This window comes from Hemibagrus wyckioides, linkage group LG19 (assembly GCF_019097595.1).
Source record: "Hemibagrus wyckioides isolate EC202008001 linkage group LG19, SWU_Hwy_1.0, whole genome shotgun sequence".
Taxonomy (NCBI): domain Eukaryota; kingdom Metazoa; phylum Chordata; class Actinopteri; order Siluriformes; family Bagridae; genus Hemibagrus; species Hemibagrus wyckioides.
Genome location: NC_080728.1, coordinates 18,109,757 through 18,125,000, shown reverse-complemented (window position 1 = coordinate 18,125,000; position 15,244 = coordinate 18,109,757). Strand labels below are relative to the sequence as shown.

At 39.3% G+C, this 15,244-nt stretch overlaps 1 protein-coding gene across 1 annotated transcript in view; it reads left to right on the top strand.

Moving 5' to 3' along the window:
* The window catches only part of chchd3a (coiled-coil-helix-coiled-coil-helix domain containing 3a), a 105,914-nt gene that overhangs the window by 38,176 nt on the left and 52,494 nt on the right, over window positions 1-15,244 (top strand). Inside the window, exon 4 of the mRNA XM_058417343.1 lies at window positions 2,791-2,971. Coding sequence (XP_058273326.1) covers window positions 2,791-2,971 — 181 coding nt within the window. The remainder of the gene's footprint in view (window positions 1-2,790; window positions 2,972-15,244) is intronic.

Sequence of the window (15,244 nt, the reverse complement as noted above, 5' to 3'; positions counted from 1 at the left end):
CTTCTAACCTCAATGCAGACTTTTCCATCTCCACTTCTCAAACACTCAATTAGAACCCTTTTTATTGCACTTTTTTTTATTTATCCTCTACTTTATAAATCGTTCTTTTCTTCTATTCCCACATTTGTAAGTAAAAAGCATCTGTTAAATGAATAAATGTAAAATGTAGCTCAGGCATCTGTTCCCTTTTGGTGTGTAGATTTTTATGATCCCATCTGCAATTTTTCTGAAATTTTCATCTCTTCATCTCTCTTTCACTTTAACTAGCTGATGATCACAAATCATTTGTTTGCTAAAAGTGACGCTGGATGTCATCATGCCATAATGCAGGAGTGTGAAAAAAACAATAACAAAAACAAATAAACAAAGGGGGGGGACACAAATTTCTAAAATTAATTTTATCATTTATTTTATTAATAATTTATTATGATTATTATTATTAATAATAATAATAATTCAGAAGGAACACCAGGTTTTTATTCTAAGTGTATAATTTTTTTTTTGGATATTTATTCACTTTTGTTTTGTTTGTTTATTTTTTTCCCACCACAGACTTCAAGTTTAATTAATGTGATAAAGAATCCTCTCTTAAATGATGAAGTGCAAAGAAGTGTATCCTTGTTTCTCCATTCTTGCATCAGTAGGAATTTATTTATTTGTTTATTTTTTTCTTTTTTCTTTTTCCACACGCTTGCGTCTCGTTCATTCTTCATACAGTGCGTGTCCTTTCAGAACAAACCCAAAATATCACCCTGTGCATTTATTTACTGAACTATACACTGATCTCTTACACTCGTGTGTGTGTGTGTGTGTGTGTGTCCTGATGTGTGTATCGCTTACTTATCTTATACTTCTCTTCCGTCTTGTTTGTTTTTAGTTTTTTATTTATTTATTTATTTATTTTACTTAATGTATTTATTTATTTATTCTTTTTTTATATAATGGACAAAAACACAGCCATACAATAATACAAAGAGTTAAACCATATTAAGATACAATAATCAAAACAACAATAATAATAATTCTAAAAATAAATAAATAAAAATAAATAAATAAATACAATGAAAATAAAATTCTCAGTCTATCATTAACCTCATGACCTAGAGTATGTTTGTTTTTATTTATTTTATATAGGTGGTTTAATTATATTTTAGCTCCGTTGTCCCTCTGGTGTCGTTCTTTCCTATTTATTTATTTATTTATTTATTTATTTATTTAATTTTTTTATATAATGGACAAAAACACAGCAATACAATAATACAAAGAGTTAAACCATATTAAGATATAATAATCAAAACAATAATAATTCTAAAAATAAATAAATAAATAAAAGTGAATAAATAAATAAATAAATAAAATACAATGAAAATTAAATTCTCAGCCTATCATTAACCTCCTGATCTACAGTATGTTTGTTTTTATTTATTTTATATAGGTGGTTTAATTGTATTTTAGCTCCGTTGTCCCTCCGGTGTCGTTCTTTCTTATTTATTTATTTATTTTTTAAATTGTTGGCTGTTTGATTTGATTGAAAACAGAGCCTCGCAGATCACAGTTAACATCCTGCCCAAGGTTTACCCCGCAAATCACACCGCCAGCAAGGTGGCGAGGGCGTTGCTTAGCAACAGACCGAACTTGGAGTCGTTCCTAAAGGTTCAGCTGGGTTTTAGAGGACTGTTTTTTTTTTTTTTAAGACATAAACAAACAAACAAACAAACAAGGAGTTGAACTTGCTAATGGAACTTTTTAACTTCAGCCTTGTTCTCAGTGCTGCTATCTGTTGCATCGGCACCATGGTTCTGGGTTGAGGAAAATTCGGAAATTTCAGAATTTAAAAATAAATAAATTCAAATAAAATACATAAACTTTAATAAATAAAAAAACAAAACAAATAAATAAGTCTAGTTTTTGGATAAACAGCATAATCGGTATAATCAGTATAGTATAGTAAAATCTACTAATATAAATGATCTTAACTAATACAACAAATGCAAATCTAATTCCTAATAGTTGGTTCTGTCGTTAATGTGCTTTTTATTTCTAACGTAGCCTCAGAAAAGGGTTCCTCTCGAGGTTCCGTCCTCGTGCCGCCTTCAGGGAGTTCTTCCAGAGGCTGTGGTGTTTGTTGAGTTGTTGGCATGAAAGGGTGCCAAAACTTTAATCGTCGTTAAAATGCACAGAGTGCAGACTTTGTTATACAATAGGAGGAGATGAATAACATGGAGCTCGAAAGACGTTCTGCGGTGAATCTGAAGTCCGTTGAGTACTCCTCCTGATGATTACCCTTTAGTGAAAAGTGATGAGAGTCAGACAAGAGAAGGATAATTCCCGTCGGCTCTGCAGTATTATGCAGTTATAGAAATTAACGCAAAATCAAGCGAATTCCATGATATTTGTAGGAGCTTTGAATTCATTTTAATGGTCACATATTTGCGAATCAGCAGTCCAAAAATTAGGCTGCAACAATCAGAAGAAATCCTGCAGAGTCCGATTAGCCGAAGACGGGTTTTATTCTAACCAGCCTGCTGTCTTTTTGGCCCCGCCCACATTTCTCCTGACGCTTTGTCAAGAAAGTAAGTCGAGGTTCGGGTGATTAGGTACAGCACAGTCGGGTTGGCAGTGGAAACAATGTCAAAATGTGTGTTCACGGTTAATTTACCGAACTGCTCTGCTCTGGAAGTGCTTCTTCTCAGCTCTAATGTAGCATTCTTACAGAGGTAATGGACTGAGCGTTATGTCTGAATTTCGATCTGTAGCTTTTGTTTTTTTGTTGTTGTTGTTTGTGTGTAGGCTGGAGAAGGAGCGTGCCCGGGTGAAAGCTCAGGCCCACTCAGACGCCCAGGCCCACGTTCAGGGCGAGGTGAGCAGGATCCTGGCCTCGGAGAGAGCGGCCGCTCTGGACAGCGTGCAGAAAGCCGCGCTCAGAGAGAGGGTCACCGCCGAGGAGGAGCGAATCCGCACCAAGCTCTTAGTGAGTCTTCTAAATCTGTCTACATGATCGAAAAATGCATGAAGCTCCACCACTAGACTGGAGAATCGGGAGAATTAGAGCCAGGGTGTAGAGAGCTGTACTTTATACACAAGTTGGACTTGTATACTGATGTGTGTGCATGTAAAGGACACTATAGATGATCTACAAGGCTAAGGGGAAAGAGCATAAAGACCAAAACAACTGAAAATATAAATCGTAATGATTTAATTCATGGTTATTATAATATAATCGTGAATATGGGTGCAGGTTTATTCGATTTATCATCGCTTATTGATGTATATCACACAACTTTTTAAGTTATAACTAGTGAGAATCCTATAAAAACGTACGTCTCGTCCCGTCCTGCACGGGGAATAGATGTTCCTGGGTATTTATTGTCCATCAGACTATAGGGCTTTGAAAGTTACAGCCGTGTCGTCCAGTGTCCTGCGTTAAAAATACTAAAGAAATAAAAAGTCAAGCATTGATTAACAATTTAATAAAATGGAAGCTTAGTGAAAGTTTAACACTGGTACAGAAAGCTGTCCTAAGGTTTTATTTATTTGATGAAAGTGTAGCATAAATCTTGTTCATCTACATAGATTCATAAATACCGTAATAAACATCCTCATCTCTACGAACAATAAAACAAAAAGTTCTCTTTAGCCTGCTTGTGAGGTTATTACTCGGTTGTTATTGCGTTACAGTGCTGAAGACCACGCTTAACGTTCACGGAAATACAGCAGCGTTGTGTAATAAGTGGATTAGTCCGGCTTTTAAAACACACTCCAGCTTCACCTTACAGTATCATTTCTGCAATATTTTACTCCTCCAATCCCACCGTAAAACATTTATTTGTAATATAAATCTGTTCCTAACCTAATTTTACCTCTGTCATAAAAGCGTGTTCAGGAGTGCTCTGGCTAAGAAGTTAACCTTCAGCACACCTCCGCCTGTGAATGTGGCTAATTATGGAGCGCAGTGAATAAGATAGAGTATAATTAGGAATTATGAAGTAGAGCAGATCGACTCCATCACCCCGGCGTGGCTTCAGGCGAGTCCCCGTCGGCTCCGGGTGAAACGTCAGGGTCTCGTCAGCTGACTGGGAGGTCAGGAGGTCTGGTTAGTTGTGTGTGACTGATACTGTGTGTGTGTGTGTGTTTTACTCTAAATTTGTCCTACGTGTTTAATTAATACAGGAACAGAACGTTATTATTATTATTATTACTATTATTATTATTATTAAGGTGCAGATGTGTACTGTGAAATGAATTTTCCCATTAGAAATAATGTAAATGCAGATAATCCGTTCCAGCCGCCCAAAAATATTCCCAATATTGAAGCGTATGTAAACTGTACAGCTGATTACAAAGAACTGACCCAAGACAAGCATTCCAGGTCAAGGCTCCTCACAGGAAGTCATGCCACCAAGCCTGGGCTAAAAATCAGAAAACAGACCACCCACACCACCAATCCGTCAACACAAAAAACACCCGTCTGTCAGGACGAGTGGCGCTCTGAAGAAAAAACAAAATCAACAGACGTCTCAGGCGAAGTAACCATGGCGTCTTACAGCATGACAACCCTAATTTAAGATTTCTCTTTAATTAAAAACTGATTGAAATCGAAATGCTCGTGATTAATTAAGTATCAGTGTTTACTGAAGATTAGATTTTTCTAATCTCTAACACACGCGCTAGTCTCCGTCCTTCACCTTAAGGCGCTTAAAAACATAGCGTATACTTTTCTTTCTTTTTATATAGAAGGATGAGGATGTTGAAGATGATCAATAAACAGCTATTTCCATGTAAAAAAGCAAACACACACACACACACACACAGGCGTGTGATATGGTTATATGTGCAGCGTATTGCACTTTGTAAACACTTCCCTCAGACGAGCACTTCCTGTATGGGTTGTGACAGGGTGATTATTTTCAACATTGCATGCCCCGGAGTGTGTGAGCTGCTTATAAAGCTGCAGTATTGATTATATCGCTCATTTCACACGTTGTTCCAGGGCCGTGAGATCAAATTGAATTGTTTGGATTAGGACGGTGTGATGCTATAATTCCCGTCTGCTGGAGTGTGTGTGTGTGTGTATATATACACTATATTGCCAAAAGTATTCGCTCACCCATCCAAATAATCAGAATCAGGTGTTCCAATCACTTCCATGGCCACAGGTGTATAAAATCAAGCACCTAGGCATGCAGACTGTTTTTACAAACATTTGTGAAAGAAAGGGTCGCTCTCAGGAGCTCAGTGAATTCCAGCGTGGAACTGTGATAGGATGCCACCTGTGCAACAAATCCAGTCGTGAAATTTCCTCTCTCCTAAATATTCCACAGTCAACTGTCAGCTGTATTATAAGAACGTGGAAGTGTTTGGGAACGACAGCAACTCAGCCACCAAGTGGTAGGCCACGTAAACTGACGGAGCGGGGTCAGCGGATGCTGAGGCGCATAGTGCGAAGAGGTCGCCAACTTTCTGCAGAGTCAATCACTACAGACCTCCAAACTTCATGTGGCCTTCAGATTAGCTCAAGAACAGTGTGCAGAGAGCTTCATGGAATGGGTTTCCATGGCCGAGCAGCTGCATCCAGGCCATACATCACCAAGTGCAATGCAAAGCGTCGGATGCAGTGGTGTAAAGCACGCCGCCACTGGACTCTAGAGCAGTGGAGACGCGTTCTCTGGAGTGAAGAATCGCGCTTCTCCATCTGGCAATCTGATGGACGAGTCTGGGTTTGGCGGTTGCCAGGAGAACGGTACTTGTCTGACTGCATTGTGCCAAGTGTAAAGTTTGGTGGAGGGGGGATTATGGTGTGGGGTTGTTTTTCAGGAGCTGGGCTTGCCCCTTAGTTCCAGTGAAAGGAACTCTGAATGCTTCAGCATACCAAGACATTTTGGACAATTCCATGCTCCCAACTTTGTGGGAACAGTTTGGAGCTGGCCCCTTCCTCTTCCAACATGACTGTGCACCAGTGACCAAAGCAAGGTCCATAAAGACATGGATGACAGAGTCTGGTGTGGATGAACTTGACTGGCCTGCACAGAGTCCTGACCTCAACCCGATAGAACACCTTTGGGATGAATTAGAGCGGAGACTGAGAGCCAGGCCTTCTCGTCCAACATCAGTGTGTGACCTCACAAATGCGCTTCTGGAAGAATGGTCAAAAATTCCCATAAACACACTCCTAAACCTTGTGGACAGCCTTCCCAGAAGAGTTGAAGCTGTTATAGCTGCAAAGGGTGGACCGACGTCATATTGAACCCTATGGATTAGGAATGGGATGTCACTTAAGTTCATATGCGAGTCAAGGCAGGTGAGCGAATACTTTTGGCAATATAGTGTATGTATATATATGTGTGTGTGTGTGTGGCAAGACAGGCAGGTCTTATGAATCACACAAATGACATTTTACACCTTATTTTGCTAATTTAGGGTCGCCATGTTGTTACTTATTTAAAGTTTCTAATATTCCACACTTATTAAAGTGTTTATTTTATCTACAATTTTTTCCTCCAAGAGCTTGTGTTTCATTTTGACTTAGAAGTCGATTTGAAAACGCTTCACGTGACTTATCCCTCCTTGACGTACGCCGAAAACGTGACGGTCACGGCGCTATTTGGAGTAAAGCTCTCATTCTGGTCAGAAATATATTAAAACCGTGTCTCGAACCAAGCGGTGGACAAATTGGTACGTCTTAGGTCTGAACTAAAAGTTTATTATTAGTACCTCTCCTGCAGATGGGTAATAAAAATTCCTAATAACAAATAAATGGGTTTAATTTGTTTAGTCTGACTCCAACCTCCTTCTGATTGTTGCGGCCAAGAATGGTCAATTTTTTTAAATTGCTTTTATTTTTTCATGGAAAACGCCTTAAATGGGTGAAATCGCCAGCACTAGATCTCCTACCAGAGAAGACACATCTGTAATGACTTTTCACGTTTCACGTTCCACTCACATGAATCAAAGAGAGGTTTGACCGAATGCAGAAAATCTGCCTCCAATCTTGAAATATTTGCGCAAAATCATGGGATTTTATTCACAAAATCATGAAATCCTGGAGTTAGTAGTGTGAAAGGATGAGCGATGAGCCATTTCAGAAGATTTAGGAATGTGCAGATTTCAGGAAAATCCATCCATCATGTTATTCTCCTGCGTCACCTTCAGGTGAGTTTCTGTCAAGGAAGTGCTTTATTTCTTAAAATCGTTATCATTTTTGTTTATTTACTCTGAAATCTGCATCTACCGGACAACATTTCATTACTGCTGTGTTTATGATGCTGATGGCTCATGCTATGTACAGTAAATATTAAAAAATGGAGCATTCATATATCCTAATTACTTTAAAACAACAAGAAAAAAGATTTATGCTCTGACACGTTCAGTTGGGTTTTAATGAAGGGAACAGGAGCGTGGGTCGCGCACGGTCTCGATCGATAGCTTAGCCTCAGATCGCGGGAACGACGCGGTCTGTAGTGCGGCTTGTAATTGGAAATTGAAATGAGCTTAAATCGCCTCTAGAACGTCAATAAGTGCTCGAAAGTTCTTGCTGGAGGTAATGTGGAGATCTGCTGTACTCAGCACGCCACCGCTAGACCCACCTTTCAGGGATGATTTGCGTCGTGTTTTGTCCAATCAAGACGGGATCTTTGGCGTGTGTGTGGGTCTTCAAACGTGGATTTCTGGAGATTATTATACAGTGGAAACAGCAGTGTGGATTAGTTGTTTGAGCACTTGGCTAATTTATGAGCTAACCTTTTTACTAAGTTCTGGATGGAGTGTGTGTGTGTGTGTGTGTGTGTGTGTAAACTTTTGCTTTAAGCTAATTTTTTAAGCTAACTTTGACCTAAGTCCTGGATAATGGGGTTGGGGGCGGTTGTAAACTTTTGCACTCAGCTAATGGCTAGCTAGCACATGGCGTTCAATCAAATTGAGCAAATTTCTTAAAGGTTTACTTGGTTGGATTGAAGGGAATAAATCTGATTGATTAATATTAAATAGGTTCTTTATTGATGAGCACCGAAGTAAATAAATAAATAAAAATGTAATGAACAAGAAAAACAACAAAAAATAAAACAAAAACAATAGTACTCCTATTTAATCTAAAAAATTCGATATATTTTTTTCTATAGTTTACTTTTATTATTCAGTAAGTAGGGGGGTGTAAACTTTTGCACTCAGCTAATTCTTAAAACTTTTAGCCTTTCAATTCAAATCTAATCTAGAATATAATATCCTTCTGGTTTGATCGAAGCGGATGAATCTCATGTTTCAATATAATTATTTTGTCATGTTCAGAAAAAACCCTATTTTTTAAAACATTAGAGACGAAAAGATAAATATTTTATATGCTCTGTGTGTGTTCATCAGTGTGAGAGAGAGAGAGAGAGAGAGAGTTTATTTTTATCCCCTTCCCTCCTTTCCCATCCCAGGAGATATTGATCTTCTCCTCATCAGGATTCAGGTCCAGCTTTGGCCTGCCGTCTCTCCGTGTCACCTACAATAGAATCTGTGCTCGTGACCGCTCCGCTGCATTCACACTGAATTGCTGCAATGTGCCAAAATTAGCCACGCCAATTACCTGGAGCAGATCTGCTGCTCTCATGATGACATGACTTCAGATATTCAGGGCTTCTCCTCCTTCTTCTGTCAGGATCTCCAGCTCGTAGCTCTGCTGTTTATAGCACACTGATATGTTGCTCTCTATTAACTAGGGGGTGTTTATTTCATTTGTTTCCTTTCATCAGGGAAATTTACTAGAGATTTATTTATAACTGAAACTCTTTGAGATGAATCCTTAAATATCTAATCTGAAGAGTATTTTGTTGATCCCTATACCAAGATGAGTCCTCTACTAACCTCCTACTTATCTACACGTTAATCACTCAAAAACTTGAGATATATATATATATATATAATATATTAATTGCATCGGATTTCCTCGTTGTTAAACACTGATAGCCGTGGATCTTTAAGAACAATATGCTGTCTAAAAGCTCTTAAAAAAAAATAATAATAATAATTTCTTTTTTTTTGGTTTGTTTATTTATTTATTTTATTTTATTTTATTTATTTTTTATTTTATTTATTTATTTATTTTAAAAATGCCAGTAGACTTTTTCCTCTAAGCTAGCTTTTTTACTTTTTCTTTTTTAAAAAATGTGTTTATTTGTTGCTTTTAAAATATATTTATTCAATTATTTATTTTTTAAAGGTAGTAGACGTTTTCCTTTACCCTAGCGTGTTATTTTTATTTTTTTTTTTTCAGTCACTTAGCATTGTCCGTGCTAGTTTTTTTTTCTTTATTTATTTTCTTTCTTTATCTATTCTTCTTTAAAACCTTTCTTTCTTTCTTTCTTTCTTTCTTTCTTTCTTTCTTTCTTTCTTTCTTTCTTTCTTATTTATTTATTTTTTAAAAAAATCACTCACTAGGGTTGTCCAAAGACTTTGTCTACTTTAGTGTTTTTTCTTTCTTTCTTTCTTTCTTTCTTTCTTTCTTTCTTTCTTTCTTTCTTTCTTTCTTTCTTTCTTTCTTTCATTCATTCATTCATTCATTCATTCATTTTTACCCACTTAGTGTTGTCTGTTGACTTTTTTTTTTTTTTTGTAATTGTCCTCCTGTGATGCCGTATCCTGCTTTGCCTTGATCTCCATCATTAAATCATTGATCTCCGCTTTGAATGACGCTGCTCTCGTACCGTATGCCGTGTTCATTAGTGTGACGGTGCACCGCAGAGTCACCTGGAGTTTTTATTAACCTAAACAAGCTTAATTAGTCCTAATATCGGTGTTGATGATCTTGAATTATTGTTATTTTTAATATTTAATAGTCACATCCTCTGCATCGTAGCTTATATGTGAAGATGTTAGAGCTACAGATTATTGTCACGGATGAAGTTTGCTAAGAACACCAAGACAGACGTTCAGGAATCTTGCGCATGTATTCGCTTCACTTTTAATAATTCTCCATCCCGTGTCACGCTAAACGTCTGAATCATTTAAACTGAGAATTTTTCCTCCACACTCGCACTATAAGACGCTCTCTCTCTCTCTCTCTCTCTCTCTCTCTGTGCTTGATCTCTGAAAGGTAAGCAGAAAACGGGATCAAATTCGAGATTGATTGAACTCTAATTACAGCTGCGAGGCGTAAAATCTAAAGCGGGACGACTCGCTCACGCACTCTCTCGTTGTTTCTGTCGGAAAATGATGTTGATTTTGTTACACATCATCTGTATTCAGCTGAATAACGAGAGAGAGAGAGAGAGAGAGAGCGAGCGAGCGAGCGAGCGAGAGAGAAGGTTCGTTTTCTCAGTTAAGTTAAACACGCTGTAACGAACTCGCTGCATTGCGAGGATGTTCAGTTCAAACCTGAACGTAAGTGTCGTGTCGGCTTCGGTGCAATCCAATACTATTCCAATAAAAATGCCTCTTTTGCTGTAGATTTTGTACACGTATCACCGTTTCTACCTGATACTGAAGTTTGAGAATCTCTTTCCGCAAATATTAGATCAGTTATTGCTAAAGCACATGATACTCTGGCTTAGTCCCAGCTGAGCTATTTTTCTTTCTCACCTCCACCTTTTGTAAAAGATTTCCCCTCACACACTACGATATTTAGCATGAATGACCCTATTTTGTTTCTCCGGTTTGTGCCGTCCAATCACAGGCTTTTCTTCAGAGGTCTCGTTAGTGGAACTAAAAATTCCGTCTGCGATTAGATTACACCTGAATATATCTGAGAAATCCAAGTTATCCTAAAACAAACCCGTCCTCAAGTGCGTAGATTTCCGAACCGCTCTGATAGCGTTTTAAATTTCAGTGACTCAGGCCTTCCAGCAAAAAATTGCCTTGCCAATCAATCATGCAGCACATTATTTTATTCAGACACGGCGCACTCCCTGGAGCAAACGTTTCAATCAGGCAGCAAGTCATCAGTCTCCTGCCCCGGTGTCGGGAACGACTTGCTTGATGGCCGATGGATTGTGATTTGTTGAGACAGTAGAACTTTTAACCACCACACCCTTCTCTACTCTCTCTCTCTCTCTGTCTCGCGGATTTTGGAAATAAATCTCAAATACTGCTTGGGTTCTTCCTCTCTGAAACAGTCTATTGTGGATCTACTCATCGCTTAGCATCATTATCGCTAAATTAGACCACTTGGAGAAAACTCATTGTCTCATAGACTGAGCTCCACCATCAACTTCTCATCTATATCACCTCTGAGGTCTAGTCCAGCAGCTTGGCATCTTAGGACTGGATTACAGGAACTACTTGTGGTGTGCACGATATAACCGCTGCAGAGTGAAGAGTTTGCTCTTTCTCTTGTTTTCTACATACAACAGAAATAGGGTGGTGGTAGCTCAAGTGGTTAAGGCTCTGGGCTGTGACTGGAAGATGACCGCCAAGCTGCCACTGTTGGGCCCTTGAGCAAGGCCCCCTAACCCAACCTGCTCCAGGTGCACTGTATCATGGCTGACCCTGTTTTCTGACCCCAACCCCCAATGATGGAATATGTGAAGAAATTTTTTTACTGTGCAGTAATGTATATATGACAAATAAAGACAACTTAACATTAGCTCAAAACTATGTGGACACCTGATGTTTGAACAAGCCCCATTCCAAAACCACTGGGATGATTATAAAATGCCTGACAAGGAGCCGAGTTGGACATAAACGTTTGTCCTGGACCTTTTCTCAGCCGTGTATTCCAGACCATTACATTTTAAATCATTTATACATCTTTTCCTATTTTATTTGTACTGCGATACAAAACCTGTTATGGATTTATTATAGGAGATAAAACTGGGAGATTTGTATTTTGATGAATCGCGAATTGATCATTATTACTATAATATTTTATATCATAAAAATTCTTGTTTTGTGAATCATTAGATCAGCAATACTTCGCTGCATGCTTTGGCGAAGGTTCGGGTTCAGATCCTGCTCTCGTATTTACCTTCTGAGTGTATGGTGTGTGTATACGGACACTGTGTACAGTGTAAAGCATTAATCCAGTTTATTGGTACTAATGGTGTATTTAGAGTCGGTTATAGACCCCTGAGCTCTTCCTATTAGTTTTTATTTGATGCTTGGATGATTTTCCCTTTGCTCCTCCTCCTCTTCACCCTCCTTAGAAAGTTCTAGCAAAACCAAAAGCCCATTTCTCGAATGGTAAACAGGCGCCTGACTGATAAAACACCAGCGCTTTCATTCCCCTGCTTCTGTAGAGCACTTGATGGAGTTGGAATTGTGCTACTTGTAGGAGAGTCGTTTTTTTTCCCCCTCCTTCGCTCCGATGTTGGTTGTAAATATGTCCTTAGTCTTAAGTAAACAACAGGCTTTCAAATAAAAACCCACAGGGCAAAAGAGGTGTGCTGGTAAACATGGCAGCTCTGACCTTCTCTGGTCTGTCAGTCAAACACGGATAGTTAAGAGGTTCCTCTGGCCTACGATAAAGACGGATTTTTTTTTTTTTTTTTTTACATTCATTTCTCTAGTACTTCATTTTCTTGCTTAAATTTTTTTCTTTTGTGGAAACTCCTCTACTCTTGTTGTCTCTTCTCTCATTTCTCATTTCTCATTTCTCATTTTCCTTCTCTTCTCTTCTCTTCTCTTCTCTTCTCTTCTCTTCTCTTCTCTTCTCTTCTCTTCTCTTCTCTATATTCCTGTTAAAAGGTGCCAATAATTCTGGAGCTGACTGTAGCTAGTTAGCATTAGGTCTCTGTATTAGTGAGATATTTTAATAGATATTGTGTTGAGATGTTACTGATGAATAAATTCCCGGATGGTGGTGCCGTGTGTTGGTGCCGTGTGTTGGTGCCATGGTGTGATGCCGTGTGCTGGTGCCATGGTGTGATGCCGTGTGCTGGTGCCATGGTGTGATGCCGTGTGCTGGTGGTGCCGTGTGCTGGTGGTGCCATGTGCTGGTGGTGCCATGTGCTGGTGGTGCCGTGTGTTGGTGCGGTGTGGTTCCTCCTCACTGATCGCACTCACCTGCAGCTGATTTGTGTGAGAGACAGAGATCCTGTCATGTCCTCCATATTCTCCACGCCGAGCTCTCTCCCGTCACGTCTCTCAGAGCCGGTGTTCTGCTTAGACTGAATCTGGCCCTAATTGGCTCCCTCTCCAGTTGGCACCAGTGCCCGCTGCTCACCCTGGCAACTAATTGGCTCCGTCGGCCGCTCGTTCTCTGAGCTACGGCCAGTCAGGATTGATGGATGGAGGCGAATGTCAGGAAAGCTGCTTTCTGACACGGACGCTTGTAAAGTCAATTCACAAGCCGAGAAGCAGGAGGGTGGCAAAGTTTTCCCTTCGACACGGCTCAGCTTTCAGACTTCCACTTAGAGAGTGAAAGCGGTGGCCGTGTTTCTGCACTAGCATGAGTGGAATTAAATAATATGCTGTGTTTGTGAGGCGGATACCGGGTTTCATCATACTTATTAAAAATACATCTAAAATTGATTTTATTTTTTAATCACTGCATCCTTAATTGAGGCAAGCCATTGATAGAGTTAGAAAAGAGATAAAGCATTCGATTCTCTAACGAAGAAGAAAATCTTTTATGATAAATTCCCCGAACAAGCGGTTTATACTGAAAGGGAAATTACAGAAATCATCTGTGTAACACTAACAAACTTTCCCTTCATTACTACCGAGCTTCCTTTATTATTTTATTTCCATACTGAATTATTCCTTAATGGACGATATTTACGCTCCTTCTCTTCAGACGAGCTCATCTCCAAAACCCTGTGCGTTTGAGTCTTCTATAAACACGTCTCCCGGGCAACGCCGGCGTGGGACGTAGCGTTTCGGGTTCTAGCATCTCTGTTAATAACGGACGACTCCGGCTTGTTTGTTTGCTAAGCTGAAAATCCCTGCGCAAATTAAAACAATTAGCTCTCTCCACAGTGCAGCAGCGAGAGCGGCGATAATTGCTCCGAACGTGGTGAGAGTGCAGCTTTTCTCTCTCTCTTAATGAGAAGGTTCGAGAGAGCGAGAGAAGGAGGTGACTGGCGGCCATCTTAAACTCCTCGCCGAGGTCTCGACAAGAGTGCGTGTGAATTTATGGCACTTCGAGAGTCTGATTTTCTATTAAGTAATTCTATTAAGATTTATTAAATAGCTGATGAACCGGGCTAGCGGTCTTAATCTGGTTTGCTTTTTAAAAAAACGTTATGTAATTATACCCCAGTGCCATCTGCATACCTTCCTTTGTACTTTCTGCATTGGTGACGAGGAGAAGAAGAAGAAGAAGAAGAAGAGGGCAGGGAAAAGGGAAGGAAAGGGGGCGGGGCTTCTAGAGATTGTCAGTTAACACAAGCAAGTTTAAAAAAATGCTCAAAAGGTGTGTACGCATATATTTATTTTACTTTAATAACAGCTATAAGGTCTTTCTATAGCAAAAATGAACTGGACATCAACTGACCAATGAGAGCGGATATTACACAAACTCCTGATGATTGGCTTATCATAATTGGCTTATGGTGATTGGTTTATGGCCAACGTTAGAACAGTACACAGATGTCATCTTTAAACAGAAACTGATTCCTTACACCGTGTGATATCTGCAGGCTAAAGGGAGTTAGCTGTCCGTCCATTTCCTGTAGCGTTTATCCTACACAGGGTCATAGGGAACCTGGAGTCTATATCAGGGGCACTCTCATACCCACTTCAGACAATTTAGAGATGGCAGTCAGCTTACAAGCTATGTCTTTTGACTGAGGGAGAAAACCGGAGAACCCAGAGGAAACCCCTGAAGCACAGGGAGAACAGGAGAACACGGAAACACTGAGCAGGGCAGATACAGGAATCGAACCCCCAACCCTAAAGGTAGGGGGCAAATGTGCTAACCAATGAACCACTATATTGTTAGCAGTAAAAACTTGCTGCTTTTTTAGAATTCTTCCTCGGTTTGCAAACATATTTCACTAAATTCCACTCGCATTTCTTCCTGCAGATATCAGGTTGTGTAAGGAGACAATTTCACATTAATGCGATAATGAAAACCGTCAATCTGCCCACACACACACACACACACACACACACACGTACTTGAGACATCTCATTTGTCCAGGGTTTTTGTTTCCAATTATTAATGGATGAATAAATTAAAAAAAAATATAGCTGCGAGGAGCAATTATCAGAGTTCAAGCACTTTAAGAACTTTAAATGCATATGTAAAAAGATATTAGGTATTACTTCGCAAGCGTTAAGCACTTAAATTGGAGATGGAACAAGACAGTGACACTTAACGAGTTTCATA